Source organism: Ochotona curzoniae, unplaced genomic scaffold (genome assembly GCF_017591425.1).
Source record: "Ochotona curzoniae isolate NIBS_2020 unplaced genomic scaffold, NIBS_Ocur_1.0 contig_430, whole genome shotgun sequence".
In the NCBI taxonomy this organism is placed as follows: Eukaryota; Metazoa; Chordata; class Mammalia; order Lagomorpha; family Ochotonidae; genus Ochotona; species Ochotona curzoniae.
This window is the reverse complement of record NW_024466219.1, coordinates 23,877,959-23,902,097: the sequence shown is the minus strand read 5'-3', so window position 1 is coordinate 23,902,097 and position 24,139 is coordinate 23,877,959. Positions and strand designations below refer to the sequence as shown.

The 24,139-nt window shown below is 42.4% G+C and overlaps 1 protein-coding gene across 1 annotated transcript in view; it reads left to right on the top strand.

Annotated features, from left to right (window-relative positions):
- Nucleotides 1-24,139, top strand: part of ESRRG (estrogen related receptor gamma) — a 227,056-nt gene that overhangs the window by 29,164 nt on the left and 173,753 nt on the right. Inside the window, exon 2 of the mRNA XM_040985312.1 lies at nt 17,004-17,419. Within this exon, the coding sequence (XP_040841246.1) occupies nt 17,004-17,419 (416 nt within the window). The remainder of the gene's footprint in view (nt 1-17,003; nt 17,420-24,139) is intronic.

The window sequence follows — 24,139 nt, the reverse complement described above, 5'->3', positions numbered from 1 at the left end:
TTTTAAATTGAATCTCATTGGATAGTCACTGTGACATGAGCGATCAAAATGGCTCTCCTGTGCCTACTGTATTTCACGGATTGTTGAGCTTGCATGAAGAGGGTTTTAATTTAGCACATTTCCTCTTCAGCACTGAGTGTCCGCAGCTACATGTGTTTGTGTCGGTGTGTGTCTGTTTTTTTTCATTCTTTCAGTAACCCAAGCTCAGTTTCAGGAATGTCATACGTGAAGGGATAGTCCTCAGACAGAGGACTAAGACTATACATTATGAACTATGTGCCAAGTGCAATAGCAGAAATTAGCTCAGGGTATCATGGGGGCATCAAGGTGAAGGAAGGCCGGCAAAGGCTTGCTGGGGAAGGGATGAATCAGGGAGGCTTTGGCTGAAGAATGATCGCTGTGGCCAATGGGAGAAGGAGTGCATCACAGAACAGAAGAAAAGCAGCAGATGGCTGGCTGGCATGGGGGAAATCGTTAAACATGGTTTATAGGTGATATCGTCAAAAAATTCGTGGAAATATTTGGTGTCAAAGAATTATATCTAAAATTTCTAAAATTTTTGTGTCAAAATAGGCTTGTCTTTGAGTTTTGTTTTCCGTGGACCCTTTGATGAATCTGCATGTATATAGTACAAGGATGGGTGAAATGAGATTTGGGGATGGAGCGTTGGTTCAGCTCAGCTAAGATTTGGATGTGGATACCCTGATCAAGGGGTGTGGCTGTCACCTTAGGGAGAGTTTGTGGAGCCATTGAAAGGAGTATGTGGGAAACTTCACTGGGCTTGTTTTCGGCTTTACAACTCTGCGGAACTGTCTTTTGAGGAAAACATGAATTAGCTGGATAATAATGGTGTTTCTCCTTAGCTGGTGCTAAATGCCGCAACCTTCATGTGTGTGAACATGAACAGGAAGAAACGTGCTCTGTTCATCTCCTTTCCTGCTAAGGAAAAGCATCCAAGTGTTTCTGCCTGAGAAGCATCTGGCAAATTGGTGTTGAAATAGTTTTTAAGTTTGTTGAAGTTGCTATAGATATTCTCTTTGCTGGTGACTTCCTAGAAAGTGTCTGTTTCTTTTGCAATGTATCAGACTTCTCTCTCTTTTTTTTTTAATGATTGTTTTTCTTATTTCCATTTTCCAATTTTAACTTTCTTTTTTCTATTTTTTTGTAACATCTATCAAAAACCAGACCAAACAAGTTTTTTTGTTTTTGTTTTTTAAAGTTGATTTTTTTCTATTTGAAAGGCAGATTTTATGGGGGGGCGGGGAGAGGCACAGTGAGAGGTCTTCCATCCACCAGTTGTCTCCTCAAATGGACACAACAGCACGCGCTGAACCAATCCTAAGCCAGGAGCCAGGAGCTTCTTTCACTGGGTGCATGGGGGTACAGGGGTGCAAGGCTTTTGGCCGTCCTCTGCTGCATTCCCAGGTCACAAGCAGGGAGCTGGATGGGAAGTGGAGCAGTCAGGACTCAAACTGATGCCTATATGGGATGCCAGTGCTGTAGGCAGAGGATTGGCCTGCTATGCCACTGTGTTGTGCGCTGCCTCCCCCGCCCCCAAACAAGTTTTTAAATCCTGAGTTATTTATATTGACACATTATGCTTAACCATGTATTACATGTTTCCTCAACTTATTTGATTCTGTGCTATGTATTAGCATTCTTTGCAGTAAGTGTAGAAGTACTTTATATTTATAGTAGCAATATTTTATGTTTTTTTAAAAAATATCTGAGATGGTTTTTTTAAATAGCAAAAGGATATTTTTTAAATGATTACAGTGCTTTTTACTGTGTATCCAAGTTAGAAAAATATTTGACTTAAGCCCTGGAAATCTGGAATTTTATCTCCTATCTGCTTGTAATTCTGGGAATCCTTGAATAAAATTACCTTTCTTCCTTAGCGCTTTATGTCTTGGTGTATAAATGACAAGTGGGACTTCATCTTGGTCTCGTTGGTGAAGATCTAGCGCAAGGCCTAACAGTCAGTGCCAAGGTCTGGGGGTATATCCTATTTAACCTTATTTGGAATGTTGTTTATATTATCTTTGAGCTAATATATTCTTGCAATAAAATGCGTAATTTCCCTGCACTGTTACAGGAGTCTTGGCAAATCTGACCCATATAAACGGAGAATCTTGAGTTTCCTAATGGCCCTTTATAGGCAATCCCCATTCCTTATGGGCTCTGGAGATCTCTATCATGACCGACTAGTATTGCCTGTTCTAGAGCTTTGTGAAACAGATTTTTACTCTGTAGGCTCTTTTCTAGCTAAGTGTCTTTTTCTTGTCAACCACAGCCTTCGAAGTGCAGCCATGTTGTTGGATTTATCACAGTTCATTTCTTTTTAACTTTGGGATTCAAACATATAAAACAATTTGCCTATTCATTTATCATTGGTGGACATTTTGTGTGTTTCCAGCCCAGAGCTCTTATAAATAATAGCTGTGATACACATTCGTGCGTAGTTACTTTTCTAGAAATGTATCTTCATTCTTAGTAAATATCTAGGTGTGGCCTTGCTGTGATGTGGTGTATTTAACTTTGTAAGCAATGTCTTAGCTTCCTTCTTAAAGATGATGTGCCATGGAATGCCCTCCCAGGAACGTGTGAATTCCACTGGCTCCTCATTCTCCCTAGCGTTTGGTGTTGTCAGTCTTATGAATTCTAGGCACTTTTGTGGGTGAAGAAAGTGAAACTTTTCTTTCATTTACAATTATAACCAAAATTCTAAAAATCATATAATATAAACTGCTATATAATAACTGATGGTTCTTAGAATTGGCACAGTCTTTAATGATGATAATACTAAGCATTGTGTAATGTTTTATTATCTTGAATCTTTAGTTGTTTGCTTATGGCTCCCATTCATATTTTATAAGTGATATATATATGTAAAATGTTATATGTTTGTGTGTCTAAGCATATTTATTGTCTCAATTTCTTTGCTACAGTATTATGAAATAATTTTTCTTCTGCCATGATCACCCTTCTCTAAAATCAAATTCTTATGCTTGAAAATATTGGCATAGCTAATCATAGGAGTCCATTGATAAAATGAAAAATTCCCTCTCAAAAGGGCATATCTCTACATAAGAGATTTTAGTTTTTATAAAAAGTTAGATGTGAAGTTACTACCAATTCAGGCAGGAACTCTGAAATCATCCATACAAAAATGAACTTATGGTTGACATTCCTAACTATGCTAACCATAAATATTATTCTATTATCATCTCTCCTGGTATTTACTGAAACTAGAGGTATGATATCATTTGACCCAGCCAGTGTCCTGTAATGCCAGGTTAGAGACAAAAGGATACTTGTTTTAATGTTCAGAGGAGAGTTAGGTACTGAGCCACTTGACTAAACGTGTAATCAGAACTCACCCCAGAATTCAAACAATACTTTTTTTCCCCCCTCATTTTATAACAAATGGCTGCGAATCTTTATGTACTACTGCCTTCAGAGATAACAAATTTTCACAGACTTAGAAAGCAATAAAATACATTTAACACTAAATCTTTACTGAGCATAGTTTAATCTTTCTCTGATGCAGAAAGCACTTTATAATTTTATAGCTCTGCAGGCTCATTATTGTGCATGCCAGTTATTATATTGGCTCTGAGTAGAAGTTGATGAAGAATAAAAGAATGGGCTAATCGAAGCTTACGCTGAGCGGAACTAACGCGGACTTACCCACACACAACTCTATGTTAAAGCAGACATGATTTTCCCCATTTCCATGTCTCCCAGGTTTCCCACCCCCCTTCCTTCCAACTTTCCTAAATACATGCACCACTCTTGATTTTTCTTTAACAAAAGCACAATTTCAGGCTTTCCTTATGTGAAAACCATGACAAAGTGATTTTATAGCCAGTTCTGAAAGTGACTAAACTTGACAACAATTGTATTGAATGGCAACCTCTGCTTTCATGTCCATGGCCTACTTTCATAATATCATTTTTTTTTACCCTAAATATGAACGATTTCATATCACTGTATTGGCTGAAAACAAATCCCTCTACAGGAACGCATGCTTTACTTAAGTCACCCGGACTTTAACACCTTAACTCTGTAGTATTCAATTTCTCACTCACCGAGAACCAAAGCCCCTTTCCCCCTGTAGTTTGTGTTCATAAAGGTTGGGGAAGAATTAGTATTATGGAACTAAACCAGATTAAGGGGGAATGTGAATTAGATTTGGTAACAGATGGTGCTGTGGAAATTAAAGGTTCTTTGCGAATGGAAGCGACAGCAGCTTGCCTCTGTTCTGTCTCTGCGTCCGTGCACTTGATAGACGGGTATAAATCACAGCAATCCTGTCCTGACAGCCAATTTCGAGAATTTGATCTGGTTAAAGACATGGCTTTCCTGCTCCACTCGCTGAAACCTGCTTCTATTTTATTGTCACACAGCACCTTGTCATATTTAGAAAAGCAGACTCGCCTACCCTCCCCCTACCCCTTAATGAAATTTTTTTGTAATTACAGCTTTAGCTGTTTAGTGTTAATTACTTTTCCATTCACCCTGAATTTCGATAATACCTCTCAGGGGTTTCCTTCCTCCTTTTGTCCCACCCTATTTACTCTGCCTCTTCTCTGCTGTTCCCCTCTCCCCCGCCACCCCCAAATGCTTTCCCTTCTGAGAAGTTCGTGTCAGGCAATGTTCAAGAATCCTAATTATCAGCACCGGTTTGTTTTGTTTTGTTTTGTTATTAAAGTGAAGGACTATATAATGATGTCACCAAATCACCCAAACAGCAACTGTTAAAACAAACGGTATGAAAATATGAAAGGCAGAACTTTTTTTTTTTAAAGGTGCTGGATAAATCTCTGCTCCATTCGCTAAAATGAACTCTACCAGGTAAACTCTGGCATGGCATGGTGACATTGACCTTGTGATGATTCTGGGAACTCCAAAGTTAAAACGCAGCCCTCAGATGTCGGAAGTTGCACAGAGACACTGGAAACGCTGAGGAAATTGCCTGGGCCATGGATATCCCGCCCTTTACTTCTGACATGCTTAAGAGACCCGAACAAGGTTGCCTCTTACAAATCCACGTGGCATTTGGGAGAGGAAAGAGAAGAGAGAGAGAGAGAAAAAAAAAATCACTCCAAAAATGAAGCAAAGGTTCTTTGAGCCAGCCACTAACAGTTGGTAGAAATGAAGCTTCCTACTGGCAGTCAAATCAAATGTAGTAACAGCTCCGCGGCGCCCCGCTGCTTGCTGACAGCGTGGTGTCACACACTGGGACAAACACTCACTTAAGCACTGATTGCGGGGAATTGCCCTTTCCGCCAGCGCCTCCCACCACAAGAAACAGAACGAGTGTAAAGAGAGCCATTGCTGGGGGTGGGGGATCCCCACCAGTCCCGTTCCCCAGCCCCTCCGAAATGATCGCTGCTTTGTCTCTTTGTAGCCCACTAGGAAGGACTCCTCAGTTGAATGTGGTCATTGCAGTTTGAGTGCAAGTTGTGTGGTCTCTCCTGCAACACACACACACACACACACACACACACACACACACACACACACACACACACACACACACACACACACACACACACACACACACCTGATAGGATAGTTTTTGCTCTCCAGGGCTAATTTGAGTCCCAGGCTAATCCAGTGTTCCTAGAGTAAAGCAACGCTTCCTCTTCTATCATTTATTTTATAGAATGCACGTTTGTGCAATCTTCCGTTTTGTTTTACAAGTTTGGAAAGGGAGGGTGGGAGAGGACCATGCTTTGTCTGAGATAGATGTGGTGCCAGATCCAGAGCCAGGCCGCCTCCTCCTCTACCAGGGACTGGCAGAAGGCAGGATTTCCTGGGAAATTGTGTGAGAACTGCTTTTTGATTTGAAGTCAAGTGTTTGTTTGTTTGCTTTCTTTTTTTTTTTTTTAGGGGCAAATAAGATTTCAGGATTTTTCTCTGCATGTTTTTGTTAAAACCTTTAAATGTCACACACAACAAGCAAGTCTGCCTGATCTGAACTCCCAGTGCTTGGATGGTTCTGTTGGCTTCCCCCGTTGCTGTTGTGGCGCTGAATAATCCCTTTTTACCAAAGCTGTCATGCCGCGGCGGAGCAGATCCTTAGTCACTCCCCTGGCTGGAATTAACGATATGTGTGGATGTAGATTGTTTTTCGTTGCCCTGCAGTAGTGGCCCATATGTTTCAGCTTTACCTGCTTCGTAAGCAGCTAGCTCGTGGAAAGCGTGTAAGAGAATGAGGACAGAACAAGAAAGAATCTTTAGATTTCATAATTAGCTGGTTTGCCCTCCCCCAGGCATGCCCCTCCGCCCCTTCAGCTGGACAACACCTGATACCGACAGACCATAATTGTAACCTCTGCTATCATACATCATCCGACACCAGCTGCATTTGCATCCAGATGTTAACTACTGCAGACTAAGCTGTTAAGTGAAAAGTATGTAGTTTAACTGCTGTCCAACAGATGTGTTTTATTATCTCCAATTGTACTGTGAATCTCCCTCTAACAGAGATTTTTTTTTTTTTTTTTTTTTTTTTTGCCTATGCTTGAAGCAACCTTTATTTCTAGTGATTCCTTCTTGGAGTTTCAAGTGTAGTGACCTACCTGTGCAGAGGCAGCTGGTTTGTGGAGAATTCTAATTGCTTTTGCAAAACATTTTCTTAAGGAGTAAAGGTTGATAGCAATACTATGGTCTCGGTGTCCTTACATCAACTCATACTAGCATCCTTATTTCCAATGTCAGTGTAACCAGCAGACTAAGAGAAGGAACTCCAGGCAGCCTGAGCATTCATTGACCTGGATTTGATTTGTGAACTGCATGACTGGGCTATGTGTATAAAGCGTCTGTAGCCGGTTGCCATTTGTAAAGACCAGTGCATAAGGTTTTCTATGAGCTGTGTGCGTGTTTATGTTCTATGCAGCAAGGTGCCATGGGAAGGTCTTCATTGAGATGTCAGACTCCCCCTGTTGTGTTGACTTCTCTTCCTTGTGCTCCCTGACTGTTTAAAAACAGGATTGTTCGAACACAAGCAAACTTTATTGATCCATATTTCTGTTTGAAAGACCAGAGATTTGTAGAAGTGGGAGACTATTTCTTTCGTCTAGAAAGCTTACTGCAGGGGAGGTAGCTCATGGCGTAGTAAATCTCTAAGACCGAATAGGTGTTACATTCAGCAAAGATATTGTAAGCTTCATTTTGATGATTTATCTGGCATAGTTGTTTTTTTTTTTTAACCCGTGTAAGGACCTTGCTTTGTAGCATCAGTTCTCATCCACTTCCCCGAGGGCTGTTTCACTTTCCCCTGGGGATGGTGACCTGGTCAGCATGGGGACATTTACAACCCAAGTGGATTAACCATAGGACACAATTTCCTAACGGCCCCTCTGTTCCTTTGGCTTTGGGTTCCCAGGAGAGGAACTTGTGTAAAGTAAGCCGCGGTCTCAGGGATCAAAGAGGAAATGCTTGTTTTCCTCTCTGTTGTGCACCTGAGTCTCTGAGTCTGCAATTCTTGAGATTCTGTTTTAAGACCCATAGGTGTCATGCAGTTGGGCAATTGTGAGGATATAGTTAATTAAGCTGCATTAGGGCAAATATACACACTTGTTAAAACACTTAATTTGCCTCAATAGTATCGATTACATGGCAGAAGTTTGTTTAAACTAAATGGTATTTTCCCCCTACTGTTACAGTCCTGGGATGCAATCTGTGTAATAGCTAATAGCCATCATCAGTTAAATATCATGTTAGTTATAAAGTAATGTCATAAGAATTGATTTGGACTTGGCAGTGAAGGAGAGTTCTCGCTTCAAAGCCGACGTAGATGATTAGCCGGAGTTTTAAGCAGAATCATGGCTCATATAAACTGTGTATATTTTATAGACTTATAGCTACTCTATATTACATGAGTGCCCATTATATTAAAGAAAAGCTCAGACAGTTTATTATGCAAAACATCATGTATGCAATTACCCAGCATTATTATGCATTTAACAGTTTTATTGATTTGCCTGTAGCTCACTTACTGTATTTAGAGCTATAAACAAGGGATGCTCACCCCCACATTGAAATAGGTCCAAGGAAACAAGCTAAGGATAAATTACACTGCTAAGAGCCTCTGCGTCAGATCGAATCCTTAAATACAGAAACTGTCAGCAATCATAATGTGCGACACATTGTGATATCATAGCCCTGATTCTTTCCCCATTGATAAAGTTTATCAAGCGGGAAGCATATGAAATCATCTGGCAATTCCAACTGGTGTGACTGCAATTTCCTACATCTAAAATAATCCAGATAACTTATCAAAGCAATCAGCAGTGGCCTGTAAGAAATGGCATGTGGGGCCGTCTGCAGCCATGTTCTAGCTTACACATTCAGTTGTCCTTCTGGACCAACTGAGGATGGGTTACAAGACCCCCTCTGCATACCCTTGCTTGTCTCTCAGTAACATTTGCATGTAACACACAACCTGTACCCATGTCCCCAGACACTTTCATCAACTCTAGATTATTCATAATCTGTGATACCCTGTCCATGCTACTTAAGTGGTCATTATATTGTATTGTCTAGAGAACAGCAGGAAGAAAAATAAGTCTGTATGTGTTTATTATACACACCCAGTTTTTCCATCCACAAGTGGTTGACTCTGCAGAAGTAGGGGCTGCAGGTGCGGAAGGCAGTGTTTGTGGTGCTACCAGTCCTAGTTGATTTGAGTGCTCTCTCTATCTTTAAAGAATGTTTATTTGAAAAGAAGGAGAGACACAGAAAGACGGAGAGATATTACATCTACTGGTTCTTTCCCAAGATGGCCACAGCAGTGAGGTGTGAGCTCCAAGTCAAGAGCCAGGAGCTTCTTCCAGGTCTCCCATAGGCATGCAAGGGCCCAAACATTTGGGCCATCTTCTGTTGCTGCCCCAGGCGCCTTAGTATGGAGCTGGATTGGAAGTGGAATGGCTGGGAATCAAGTCACTGCCCTTAGGGATGCAGATACCACAGGCTGAAGCTTAGTTCCCTATGGCACAGCACCCGTCCCTGCTAGCTCTGCCTCTGATCCATCTTCCTATTAAGGTATATCCTAGGAGGCAGCAGCTTGTGACTCAGGCACTAGGATCCTTGCCATTCCTGCTGGAGACCCAAAGGGAGTTCTAGGCTCCTCTTATGGGCTGGACTGACCCAGATGAAGCAGGCATTTGGGGAGTGAACCAGTACATGAAAGATTCATTCTTTCATTCTCTCTCTCTCCTGGATTTCAGAGAAATAAAAATAAATGCAGCTGAATCGTTGAGAAAGCCTTGACCAAGGACTGCAGTTTGCTTCCAGGGCTTGTCCCTTGTCTCCATACTGTGTCACTACATCTCCTGTGAGCAACTCAGCACCATCTTTAAAGGCAGCTCTTGGCTTATGCTTTTTTATGAGGGAATAAGTTGGAATAAATATATGCGTTGTTTTTTCAGAGAACCAAGAAGCAGTGTTACTAGATGATTGTGACTCTCTTTTTTATTTTTATTTTGAATTTTATGGTACAATTCCATAGAGTCTGTGATCCCGCCTCCCAAATTCCCACCCCTTGACTGATTTTTCCCATATTGTAACAATAGTATAGTCGTTCATAAGGAGTTATAATTCCATTAGTCTGTTCTATTAAATTGGCTTCCATGTTTACTACGGAAGGCCTTAAAGTTATTCATACACATGTGTTCAACTGTGTGCCCAAGTGTTTTTACCCTTAGCCAATGGATCGGGATTTAGAATTGCTTCCTTTACCATTGATGATAGGCTTGCGTTAGGTTAACCAGGCAGACCTTAAGATATTTCTTATTAAAAGAAAAAATGCTTTCTCTTCCTTTCCCAACTAAGCCAGTGTACCTTAATGCAATGATGATATGTTAGACCCAGCAGTTGTCAAAGCATCGTATTACTGTGATGCCATAATGACACCCTGTCTCTGTAAAGCAGTCATGTTTTCCCAAATCACACGTTGCACCGTTGATTTCTGACATGACACTTCATTCGGCGGCTTTCCTTTTCTTCGGCATCTTCCTTCTCTGACAATAGCAGCTGGTGCCCATTTTGTTACCAAGTGATTCACATTTCGCCACTTTACCAGAGCGCAATTAGTTGAAGCGGGAGGTGGAAGGGGGTGTGGGGGAGGCCGTTGTTGACTTGGTAACTCAGGCTGCCATGGGAGCTGCTGGGCCAGGGGCTCCTAAGCTGTCCCTCGTGGGGGGGCTGCAGCGCTAGTCTAGAGCTTTTCCACTCACAGTGTTTCTGTTTAAATTTTTTAAAAGCCTAGCCTGTGAGCTATTTGAAAGCGTTATATATTTTTTTAGAGCATGATAAAAATCTGATGATTTCAGAACATAGGGGACAGTGCCCCACTCCTGGCAGCTGCATTCCTGTATTGAGTATCCTATGGGACTTCACAGCCTCCTGTTCCAATCCTAAAGTTCTGTGGCTCCGTGAGAGGAACTGCTCTGTATTTGTAAATTTGCGAATTTTCTGGCTTCAACATCCCTATACAAAGACAAGAGGAATAATTTCTTTTTAAAGCTCTTAGGATGGATGGTGATGAGCAGTACTATTTCAAGCCCTTTAGAGTGACAAAGAAGAAAATAAAACAGTGATTTATTTTAACATTTATCTTACCTATGAAGGTGTCTGACATTGGTATAAGTTCTCTAAAAGATTCAGAAGCTTTTGGTTTAGTGTAATAATCCAAAGGTCTGGAGTTAGCGTTTGGCCCGGTATTTGGAACAGCCATGGTCTGCATCAGGCCACCTGGGCTTGCCCCTTGGGCCCGACTCCTGTCTCCAGCTTCCTGCTAATGCAGGCTGTGCGAGGAGGCGCGAGCACTCCCAGCCCCCAGAGCTGGTCTCTGCCCCCCACCTGATTGGAGCCCTGGCGGAGCCCTTGCCATTTGGGAAGTGAACCAATGGGTGAGATGTCTCTACCCACCAATGTACCTTTTAGCCTTTCAAATAAAATCATAATTTTAAAAAGAGTAAGATAAGCTTCCAAAACATGTTCCTTTCAAAAATCGCATGTACTTTTTTTTAAATAAGTGAAATATCAAAGTAATAACGAATTCAAATTCTGCGTAAGACTGAGAAGACAAAATATGGAGCTGTTGATTTTAAGGACCTAGATTTTGATGAGAGAATTGAGTGTGTGTTACGCTTGGGTCATTATTGTTTTGCTAGCATTTAACAAAATTCTGGGATAATTCCTTTCTTTGAAATGTAGTTTTCTCTGGACACCGTTGTAGTGTCTGGAAATTCAAACTCATGGCATTTCATTCAAGATTACTCATTTATCTGGATGTAGGCAGAATGTCTGACAACTCAGAAGCTTAATTATTATAGCATAGTTGAATTTTACTCACAAATCCTCCCACTCTCCCATACCAGCAGCAATTTTCATGGTTTCTTTTTTTTTTTTTTTTAAAGATTTATTTATTTTGATTGCAAAGTCAGATATACAGAGAGGAGGAGAGATAGAGAGGAAGGTCTTCTCTCTGATGATTCACTCCCCAAGTGAGTGCAACGGCCAGTGCTGCGCCAATCTGAAGCCAGGAGCCAGGAATCTCCTCCATGTCTCCCACACGGGTGCAGAGTCCCAAGGCTTTGGGCCGTCCTCAACTGCTTTCCCAGGCCACAAGCAGGGAGCTGGATGGGAGGTAGAGCCGCTGGGATTAGAACCAGCACCCATATGGGATCCTCGTATATGCAAGGCGAGGACTTTAGCCACTAGGCCACCACTCTGGGCCCCATGGTTCCTTATTCTTTCCCTATCTTTCTGTAAGCATATCAAAGTTAGTTAATTTTCAGAAATTATATATGTTAATTGTCTAGCAGCTGAAATGTTTGGTAAATGTTAGCCTTTCCCCACCCTTCAGCAAGGGTGAGAAGCCAAGTTCGTATGATGCAGTATGTGACAATCATAATTGACTGAGCTGTGCTTCAAACTTAGTTGAAAATGCTTTTCAAAGCGTTGAAGCCTCAGGAAGGCTGTTCAATTGTTCACACTTCGTGCTTGTATGGAAACTCTGTCATTCTTGACGCGGTTCTTCCCCCTTCAGCCTGCTCTCTGGGTGTTTGTATATTGGATAGTAACACATCTTGTTCCCTTTTCTTCATTTCTCTTAAAATAATAAAATAAAAGTCACCCTCCTAAGGCTTTAAAATAAATATTTCCCCACACATTTCAACACATGTTATTTCTGTTCATAAGTCTTAACTAAGGTTAGGTTTTTTATTAATCCAATGTGACCTAAAATTTTTGCATTAAACAGCACAATGTGGAATTGGGCTTATTCTCTTTGGCTACAGATAAAGCCATCATTTTGAAAATGGCTCTTTCTGACAAAAAGGTGTTCTTTTGAAATAAAGTCTTATTCACTACATTCCTCTTAGAGTTAATGTGAATTTTAGTGCCTCTAATTTTAGATTGAAAGTGAAGTCTAGAATAAAATCCACCAGCTGACAATTGAATTTATAGATAGTTGTGAATATTTCAGGCTTGAATAATAGAGCTGTAGAATTTCAGAGACAGAGAGGGAGAGAATTAAGGCTTGCTGTAGTTTTAGGTTATAATGTAATGGTGTCTAGGAAGTGTTGAATGGAACGAGATAAGTAGTAATTAGGAGACAACTGTGTTTAGAGACTGTGCCTAGACCTCAGTCCAAGCCCTGGCGAGGGTGACTCTACAGGACAGACCTGTCACCAGGGTGGGGAGGCCATCAGCTGCTTCCCATGGGCACGTGACCTGTGGCGTAACTGGAGAGGCACATCCAGCCTACCGCTGTGTGTACCACCTCGGCCACCTGCACCTCATCACATCTGAACACGTGAATTGACACTGTCCAGGTCTCTGATATCGTCAAAACTTTTCCCCTGCAGGCTCGGGAGTCAGAGCTGAGTTTAAACGCCACCCCCCTCCCCCCTCCATCGCTTCCTTGCCATAGGATTCCAGCAAGTTTGGGGGACATTCTGATGTCTGTTTCCGACAGAAATTTCTCCTGCACAAGATTGTTGGGGGGGGGGGTGCATTATATGAAATAGTAAACTGCTGAGCTGGGTTGGGGGTGTGTGGTGAGCACATGGTAAGCTTTAGTGTGTCAGCATTTCCACAGGACAGAAGTTTCAACAGAGGAAGCAGTTTCTGCTAGAAAGCTTAAGGCGAAAGTCACTTGGTTCACTCTCATTTACTGTCCAAGCAACCAGGCAGGGTTAGATCTTGCCTCTGTTCCAGGGACTGGGTCGCGTGCATCCGAGTTATTGTGCTGTTATGGGATGACATGTTAGATGAGACAGCTGGTCGGAGATGCTCCCATTTTTAATAACAGGAATTTTAACAACACACATTTTTATTAAAATTTTATCATTGTTAAATAAAATATTTATTTTTTTATTGGAAAGGCAAAGATACAGAGAGGAGAGACAGAAAAATCTTCCATCTGCTGGTTCACTCTCTAAGAGGTTGCCATGGCCAGAGCTGAGCTGCTCAAAAGCCAGAAGCCAGGAGCTTCTTCCAGGTCTCCCACGTTCATGGTTGTTCCCAAGGCTTTGGACCATGCTCCACTTTTTTCCCAGGTCATAAGCAGAGAGCTGGTTGAGAATTGGAGCAACCAGGACATGAACCGTGCACATATGGGATCCTAATGGTAACAAGGCAAGGATTTAGTTTCTGGGCCATCACACAGGGCCCAACAACACACATTTGACACATAAACATTTGGTGGCTTAGCAAATTATTCCAAAAAATAAGAATATCATTTCTGGTTTTCTTCCTTACAATTATAAGTTAGGCAAGTCATAAAAAAAAACAAACAAAAGAAACCCCATGAACAAAAGTGCCGGAGTCCAGCTCCAGCTGAGTTCGGAACTTGCGAAGGGTGCGTGGATGAGGCGCAAAGAGGAAAGAAAGAGACGAACCACTAGGACTTTGTGATCATAATGGACCACGCACAAAAGCTGTCCGCTTTATTTATACAAAATCAGTCAAACTCTGGCTCAGACTTTTTACGTCATGACCAAGTGGGTGTTTCTAAGGATAATTCTGCCATTAGTTTTATCTAGAAACAATAGAAGTTCCTGCTAACATTACCTAGAATTTCCTGCTATAATTCTTATCCTACAACTTAATCTTGGGGGTTTTAACTGACCAGAACTTTACTCTGTTAGCTCTACCTTCAGACCAGAGAACGTCTCCCCAAGAGGCCACTGAACTTATCTGGACAATAAGACGTTGGACTTTATGCTAGGTATATGCTTACAATGAAGGAATTTCAACTGAACTTGAAACGCGGTTATGCAGCAAGATGGAGCAATCCACTATGGGAAGAGGGGTGTGGGAGGGGTGGGGGGACTCCCCAGTGCTTATAAAACTGTATCACATAATTAAATGTTAATAATAATAATAAAAAAAAAAGAATGAGGAAAGAATGAAGGCCTAAATCTAGATCCCTTGATTAGCATAGGTTCAATGGGGACAGCCAAGACAGTAGGAATGATAAAGGGCCCCATTTGCAAGACATTGACCTCCAAGCTCAGGCTGAGCAAAAGGTTAACCTCACAGTAGCAAATGCCAGGATGGATTGGAATTCTTCCGCAGGGTGGTCCAGTGTCCATGCAAAAGAAGGTGGAGTTGCATTCAGGTGGTTGTAGAGACATCCGCCGGGTGGGCCCTGCGAAACAGCGGGAAATTCCTTGCAGCCCTGCCTGCAATGGAACACTCTTCACCCCCTCATGTCCCCCACATCTACTGCATGGACCCCAACACAAAAGGGTAAGGAAGAGGAGGAAAACTGGGAAGAAAGTAACTGGTAAGCATAGTCCATAGAGAAAAAGAGGGATGGGGAGGGGAGAGACATAGGGAGGAGAGAAACCAGGGCCAGAAGGAAAACTGGGAACAAACCAGTACAAGCAATTCCCCGGAGGGGTGGCGAAAAGGGACTTGATGGTGTAGGCAGATGGTGAAAGAGTTAATTGTCATCGCTGTGAGAAATTCAGTGCCAGAGGGAGGAGAGTGGAGCAACCATGGTTTAGTACCCTAATAACTTCTAACTGTAGTCTAGGATCATAATGTATGTGCGAGCAGTCCAGTAATTATAAGGTAATAAGTGAAGTGGTGGTGTAAGTGCTCTAAATTAAAAGGAATTCGCAGGGCTGCTGTAAGTCAGTGCCGACCCGCTTTCTTTCAAACGTTGACTTGAGAAAAGTGCTTCGCCCAGAGTGCAAGCAGGGAGACAAGGAGAGCGATCTATTCATTACAACGCTCATTAACAGTGACGGGGACAAGGCAGCAGACGCAGGAGGGACAGGACGCCAGAGTTCAGGCTGGTGAGGGGGGTGCTTTTTCCTTGGACTGGTGCTTAAGCAAATGGCAATGCAAATGAACGGGTAAGAGAGAGAGATCTTTTAGTGACTTTTTTTTTCCCTTCCTACTCACTTTCTTCACTTCTGGTGGTTGCTTGACCTCTGCAAGCAGAGGGAGATAGAACTGAGTCACATTCAAACCTTCACGCTCAGCCTTCTTAGAATATCAGGATGCACGTTCCTGAAATGTCCATGTCCCATCTGCACTGTAAAGTCACCGGACAATGGGGGGTCACCGGGCAATGGGGGTAGGGAACCCTGGAGGAGAGCGCGGAATTTGTGCAGTGGTAACATAATGCTGGACTTATGGGGAACAAGGTAATTTCATCCTTGAATGGCCGCAGCGCAGTGCAAGTCCTATAAACCTACTTCCCACTGGGAAGCCAGTATCTAAGTCCCCTTCTCAACCCTCATCTCTTTCTATTGTGGACCCTCTCCCAGAAGGTTCTAGAGACTTTGCTCAAAGGGTTTTTTGCAATGATGGTTGAATGGAAAGAAAGCAAACCAACTGTATCTTTTCATCTGGTTACCTTTTCAGAAATTCAATCACTGATGGGTTCAACAAAGAAAGGGGGTGACTTGTTTCTTTCAGATATGAGAGAAATAGTATATCCAAGAGGGTCTACCTCATACTTCCTTTTGGGAAGTATGGTGTGAAAGGGCAGCCAGCAAGAGGGAAAAGGAAGGTCCATCAGGGGTCTCATTCTTTTAGCACAGTTCTATTTCTGAATATAAAGAAGCAGATTTATGGACTCACAGTTGTACTGGAGGCTAAAATGACTTTTACTTATTCGTCTCCTAAGCAGTGACAAATCGTACAGGAAGACACGTGCAGGCACATACACACACGTAGATATTTACTCATCAGTGCTGATGCCCACTCACTAAGTTTTGTGGGCTCCAGAAAATAATCCTGAAGTTTGCGCTAGAATTTCATACTTGATGTCTTTCTGTATTGCTAAATGGCTTTGAAATAGAGTCATTCAAATAATATAAAAAAAAAACAACCAAGTGATTGAGGATATGTTCCCTATGTGTTTTAGTCAGATCAATAAAAGACACAGTTATGCTTATGGAAGCATGCTGACAGGCAGTAATTACAGAGGATCATCTGTTCAGTCTGGAAAAAGAAAAGTTTGATTCTGCTTATAATAAAATGATGCTGCATCATGATGAGGCAGGAGAAGGGGAATGAAGATAATTGCAATTTTACAAGTGATTTGGACTTGGCGACGCTCCACCACTTCCAGGGGTAAATTCAGCAGCAGGGCAGTTGATTTAGATATCGACAGTGATTCTCCACAAGAAAGGTAAAATAAAAGCGATGGGACTCTTTAGCGCTTTTGTTTATGGCCTGTCTGGGCCCTTTGATGTAACCCTGTCATGCCCTTATGCTGATTACCTTCTTGTAGAACAAGAGATATTGACTACAGAATGAGTGATGTGTGGTCCCTGGCCCTTGAGATAGCGCTCTCAAAGAGCAGTGTCTGTAACATACGGATTCTTGTATTTTTTTCCCCCTCTCTTTCTAGCCTTCCTTTTTCACTTTCTTTAATCTTTCACCAGCTCTGTATTTCTCCCTCCTTTGTGTGCCGTGGCTGACACTCTCTCCTCTTTCTGTCTGTGTCTCCCTCAATCCAGGCTTCTCTGCAGAATGTCAAACAAAGATCGGCACATTGATTCCAGCTGTTCGTCCTTCATCAAGACGGAACCCTCCAGCCCAGCCTCCCTGACGGACAGCGTCAACCACCACAGCCCTGGTGGCTCTTCAGACGCCAGTGGGAGCTACAGTTCAACCATGAATGGCCATCAGAACGGACTTGACTCACCACCTCTCTACCCTTCTGCTCCTATCCTGGGAGGTAGCGGGCCCGTCAGGAAACTGTATGATGACTGCTCCAGCACCATTGTGGAAGATCCTCAAACAAAGTGTGAATACATGCTCAACTCGATGCCCAAGAGACTGTGTTTAGTGTGTGGCGACATCGCTTCCGGGTACCACTATGGGGTCGCATCTTGCGAAGCCTGCAAAGCGTTCTTCAAGAGGACAATTCAAGGTTAGTCATTGGATTTGGGGATTTCTCCTTTCCAAACTCCCATTCCCCCCTCCCCCCCCATTTCTCTTCAAAGTCAAGTTTTACATTCTTAATTCCACCTGGAGTAGTAAACAATAGTAGACTATAATGAATAGTGGAGGATTTATAGAATAAATCCCTCCCCCAGATATACTCCATGTCCATTAATTCTGCTTTCGCTAATAAGCTCTCGTAATGCAATGATAATAAGCTTTGGGAGCAGTTTTTAAACGTATAGCTATTGTTACAGCAGTGTTTACAGCGACTAAACAAACGCACATTAGATTAATAGTGCCTTCTACTCCTTGGTTCTGTTATTAGAGGCATGGAAGTAAGGAATAAATACTTCAGATCGGTGGTTCACAAGCTTGAGCATGCGTTAAAATCGCCTGGAAATCTTGTTAAAAATGGAGATTCCTCGGTCCCAGATGCAAAGCTTCATGTTTATCAGCTCTTGGGCAGTGATCTGAGGATGCATTTTTTTTTAAAACCAATTTCCACGTGATGGAGATGCGGCCAGTCCGGGGACCACACTCTGAGGACCAACGCTGTAGACGGATCTCATTATCTCTTCATCTTCATTATTTCCCTGTGAGAGGATATACTTTCTATATTATCTTATGCATAAGTTCTTTGTTTTAAAGAAATGTATTTCGTCTATTTGAAAGAGTTACAGAAAGAACTGGGAAGACAGAAAGAGATCTTCTGTACACTGGTTCACTCCCCAAATGGCCATAGCAGCCACACCTGGCACAGCCCCAAGTCAGGACACAGGAGTTTTTCCCATATCTCTCATGTGGCTGCTAGGGCCCCAGAAATTGAGCCACTTCTGCTGCTTTTTTTTTTAAACATATTAATGCCAGCAGTTTTCCCTCCAGATTCTGAGCTACTTGACTATGGGGATGACTGGGGAAAGGAAGGAATTTTGAAAACTTCCTCTGTGATACTTCATGGAAAGCCAAGGTGGTAAATCATTGCCCTATATACCAGGGTTGTCTTCTAGTGTGGTGGTTCTGAAAGTGTCCTGCCTGCCTCAGGTAACCGTTAGTGTTACCTGAAAGTTTGTTAGAAGTGGGCATCCCTGGGCCTCATTCAGGAATAAATTGGAATCTCCAGGCTGGGCTCAGCAGTTGTCCAAGCCCTCTGGGCAGTTGCTGGGCTCACTCAGGTTTGTGAACCCCAGGTTGCTCCGTTCCATGTTGCTGCTGATTTTCCATTTTTATCCCATCGTAGTCATCTAATAGCCCCTTGTTAGACCTGATGAAACTCATTTTGTTTGGATCTGTAATAACTTTGTCATATACTGATTCTTTAAATAAAAACAGATGTTTTTTGAGTTTTAATGCTCATATACTTTAACAAAAGCTGATGCTGACATCATGTAAGTGCACATAGAGTAGTCCGCCACCCTGCCCTTCTCTGAGTTTCTGGCAGTGCTGTTCCTTCTTGCACTGGGGATTGTGGGGATTATCCTGGTGGCTTAGGTCTTCTCATCTGCACCTTGATTTTCTGCAGCCAGTGGAATAGCTTCATTGGTTGTATGGCTGATGAAGACACAGGTAAAAAGGTTTTCTTGCAGCACTCTGTTTTTGAGGTTGGGTATTGGATGTAGTGATTAAGATGCTGAGGTTCCATATTTGATATTAGAATTCCAGGTGTCAAGTCTTGGCAGAGCTTGGCTTCCAGTTTTCTGCTCATTTTCACCCCAGGAGGCAGCGGGTGATAGCTCAAGTAACTGAGTTTGTCCTGCTCCTCTGAGAAACCTGGCGTATGTTTCTGGCTCCCAGCTTTGTCCCTGGTCTGGTCCTAACCACTGTGAGCATTTGGGACGTGTGTCAGTGGCTAGGACCTCTGCCTGTGTGTCTCTTAGACTCTCAAGTAAGTAAGTAAGAAAATAAAACAATAACTAAAACATATTTAGAAGTGCACACAATTTTCCAAGACATCATTATTCCTTAATGTAACAGATACTTAAGCCTAAACTTTTCAAACCTTTAGAAGACGTAATTCTGATGGAGAAACACAAAGCCAAGTTAGTATGGAATGCATGTGGAATCCATGAATATTGTAATATATGCATATTCATATTTTATGGTTTATCATGGCCATATCTTATTAGTGTTTTCTCATGAACATCTCTCATCCACTTGTCCTTGCCTATATGTGAAAGGAATTAGCAACGAGTGGAATCCTGAAAGATAAAATGATATGCATTCCACGTACAATGAGAAAGTTAAGAGTATTCTAAGTTGAAAGTTTTGTATCACTTTGGATACTTTGACAGATCCCCTCTGCCTGGATGGTAGCATTGTGAGACTCAGGGATGAAAACACACCTCGCATCTCTGGGTTGCGACTTGCCAGAGTTCAACAGTCCTATAATCCCTACGGCTGCAAAGTATATACAATTTAAACTGTTGGTAGTAATTTGATTCTGTTAACTTGGTATACGCAGCTCTGAGACTAACTACACAAAGATAAGCAAATATTTTGGGATAAATTAACAAGTACGGGGTATGCTAATACGAGCAAGAATCTCTCACTGCGAACATCAGTCCCATTTACTCAACAAATATTGAACGAACACCTACTGTGAGTCAGGCAGTGCTGCCTTGAATTTTTTTCTTCTCTGCATTTTACTGAAGCTTTGTTTCTGAACATGGTGCATTCAGGCAAATTCCTTCTACAAATGTATTCTTGCCTTAAGGAAATACCAAATTTTTTAGGGGGGATTATACTCTTAATCCATTAGCACATCCAATAAAAATAGATTAACTATGGGAGAAAGAAAATCCTGGTAATTGTTAAAATAAACCAGCAGTATATTCTCAATATTAATCACCCTGCCATGGTTATTTGCAGAGCAATAATTAGAAGCGAACAACTGGAATTCTGTGCTTGACTGCTATTTTTTTGTTTTAGGAATCTGTGATGCTCCCAGCAGCACAACAGAGCAAAGCACAGGGTGATTCTTGGCATTGATGCATGCTGCTCAGTTTCCCTCCATATTGGAGAGAGTGAGTTTCAAGGATTTTTGAGCAGGAGACAGAGATGTCACTGTCCAGATTAGCACTCTGGACTTGTCCACCTGGCTGTGTTTGTAGCTGGCAGCTGGGCAGCCCTCCGAGATGCTACCCCGCTAGCTGCATCATCAGGCATCACACTGTGGTGCACATTTAGCCCCAAAAAGGCAGTGAGGCAAATAAAGGGATTAAATTGTGAAAATGCAATGTAGTAATTAGTGTGGTAATTGTAAGGAAGATTGGAGCGTCCCCTCCTTTCTGAAGCCAAATAGTGAGAGTGATTGAACATCAAAGATGGTGAAAGTGGCCTGAACGTTTAGTAACCATCAGAGACTCTTTGACCACGGAATCCACTTTGGTGGCTTCAGGCAGCATTGGCAACACAGCCAAACTCTCCTCCACAGAGCATGCCCTCCATCCTTTCCACCCCAGCTCTCCAGGGAGTGAGCAGAGATTGCGTGTGACGCCCCTTCAGAACGCGTCTTCCTACTGTCTCACCACCCTCATGGCCAGGGCATGCGGTGTGACTTCAGCCTCACCATGGCTTGACTCGAGTCTCGTTGATTTCACTAAGGGATGATGTGTGCAAGCATAGACATGTTCATGTGCAATGGTCCCTCTGGAGGGTGTTACTTCTTATTTTGATTACTTTTACAGTACACTATTATATGAATGATAGGTGTGACATGAAGAAATTGTGAAGTAGCCTAGTAGCTAAATTCCTCATCTTTTTAAAAAACATTTATTTATTTGTGTTGGAAAATCAGATATACAGAGAGGAGGTGAGACAGAGAGGAAGATCTTCCATCCTCTGATTCACTTCCCAACTGCCCACAGCAGCAGAAGCTGAGCTGATCCCAATCAAGGAGCCAGGAGCCTCCTCTGTATCTCCTACATGGGTGCAGGATCTGAAGGCTTTGGGCTGTCCTCTATTGCTTTCCAAGGCCACAAAACAGGGAGCTGGATGGGAAGTGGAGCCTCCAGGATTAGAACCAGTGGCCATATGGGATGCCAGTGTATATAAGGTGAACACTTTAGCTGTTAGGCTACTGGGTAAGGCCCTAAAATCCTCAACTTTCATGCCCTAGAATCCCATATGGGCAACGGTTTGTATCCTGGCTGCTCTACTTCCCATCCAGCTTCCTTCTTGTGGACTGGGAAGGCAGTAGAGGATGGTCACCCACATGGGAGACTCAGCAGCTCCTTGCTTGCTCCTGACCATTGGGACCGTCTGGGGAGTGAACCAGCAGACAGAAGATATTTATCTCTGTCTCTCCTTCTCCCTGTAAATCTGGCTTTCCAATCAAAATAAATAAATCTTAAAAAAAAAAAAAACAGAAGAAATTCAGCTGTTTCTTAAACGTGTAGCCCTGAGCATATAGCTTGAAAACAGTAATGAGATTTGTTCTTCTTGAAGATGAATGTGGTGTTTCAGTTGTGAAAGGCAGTTAATCATAAATTTCAGTGAATCTCAATCATAAGGTATTTTTTTTAATATTTTGAGTTACACTTTTTTTTAAAAGATTTATTTTTATTATTTTTTTATTGGAAAGGCAGATATACAGAGAGGAGAGGCAGAGAGGAAGATCTTCCGTCCGATGATTCACACCCAAGTGAGCGCAATGGGCCGATACTATGCTGATCCGAAGCCAGGAGCCTCTTCCGGGTCTCCCACGCGGGTGCAGGGTCCCAAAGCTTTGGGCCGTCCTCGACTGCTTTCCTGGGCCACAGGCAGGGAGCTGGAAGGGAAGCGGGGCTGCCGGGATTAGAACCGGCGCCCATATGGGATCCCGGGTGTGCAAGGTGAGGACCTTAACCACTTGGGCCACCGCGCCGGGCCCCATAAGGTATTTTATTTATTGAAAGTTTCCAAGTTATCATGCTTGAGGCCAGAACTCAATAGAAGTTGAGATTTTTTTAAAAAAAATTTTATTTATTTTTAAAGATCTAAATGTATTTTGGAGGACTCTTGATGATTCTGCCAAAAATCCAATAGGGTTACTGCAATAATAATAATTTTATTGTCATTTTCTAGGCCTATTCAGTTTGGGGAGTATGATAACTATTTGGTTCCAATTTTTCAATTCCAGTCTAAATTTTGATCTTTAAAAAAAAGATTTATTTTTATTGGAACGTCTGATTTACAGAGAGAAGGAGGGACAGAGAGAAAGACCTTCTGTGTACAGGTTCATTCCCCAAGTGGCCACAATGGCTGGAGCTGAACAGACCCAAAGCCAGGAACTGGGAGCTTCTTCTAGTTCTTCCATGTGGGCACAGGGTCGCAAGGCTTTGATCTGTCCTCAACTGCTTTCCCAGGCCACAAGCAGGGAGCTGGAGAGAAAGGGGAGCAGCAGGGACATGAACTAGTTCCTGTATGGGATTCTAGCACTTGTAATGCAAGAATTTAGCCACTGAGCCATCACAGCAGGTCCAATTTGGATCTTAATTCACAAATGAAGGGGGAGTTTTCCCTGGACTCATGTGAAGAAGCCAGAAAAGTAAAAGTGTCTTATGGTCCCAAAAAGTTTACTACACATCTCAAGTCTCACTACTTGATACCCAAAATATGTGTCCTCTGAAGTTTTAATTTGTATGTAAGGAATTAATTTCTAATAAGAAAAATAATTTTGTGCATTTTAAAATTTGGACAGCAATATAACGATTCCAATTGTTTGATTGTTGGACTTAAAAAATTCTGCTTATGTTTGAAGATTTATTTACTTACTGAAAGTTAAAATTATATATATATTATACACACACACACACACACAGAGGGAGAGACAGTGCCCTTTCATTTGTAGATTTACTTTCTGGATCGTTGCAAAAGCCAAAGCTGGTCCAGGCTGAAGCCAGAAGTCACAAGCTCCCTCAAGATACCCATGTGGGCACAGGGCCACCTGCTGCTGCTTTCCCAGAACGTTACAGGGAGCTGCATCAAAAGTGAAGCATCCAGGATTCAGAATAGGTGCCCACATGGGATGTCAGCGTTCCAGGCGACAGCTTAACCTAGTATGCCACAATGCCAGCCCCAACATTATTGTTTTTCCATTTTCAAAGAGGAACTTATAGGTATGGGCAGTTAGCCTATTGGTTAATATGCCTGTATCACATATTACAGTACCTTGGTTTAATTAACTGCACTTTCTCATTAATGCAAACCTGGGAGGCAAAGATGGTAGCTCGTCATTGGATTCCTGACATCCCCATAGGAGACCTGAGTAACGGTCATGACTCTCATCTTTAGTGGAAATTTGGGAAGTAGATGAGTGAATGAGAAAATGGTTTCTTTTTTGCCTGTTAAATAAAATTAAAACATTAGAGGGGGAACGGGCACTGCAGCACAGTGGGTTAAAGTACCAATTACAATGCTGAAATCCCATGTCAGAGTGCTAGGGTGAGTCCTGGCTGTGCTGTGTCCAGTCTGGCTTCCTGCTAGTGCATCCCGGGAGGCAGTAGTTGATGACGACTCAGGTGCCTTGGCCAGCCGTGTGGGAGACCTGGACAGAGTGTCACACTGCTGGCGTTAGCCGGCCCAGCCCCAAGTGTTATAGGGAATTCAGGAGTGAACCAGAAAATGGGAGATTTTTTTTTCCTTTCTCTACTTTTCTAGTAGATGAAAATAAATTTAAAAAACTAAAAGAAGAAATTATAAATTTAAAAATATGGTAGATAGCAGATTT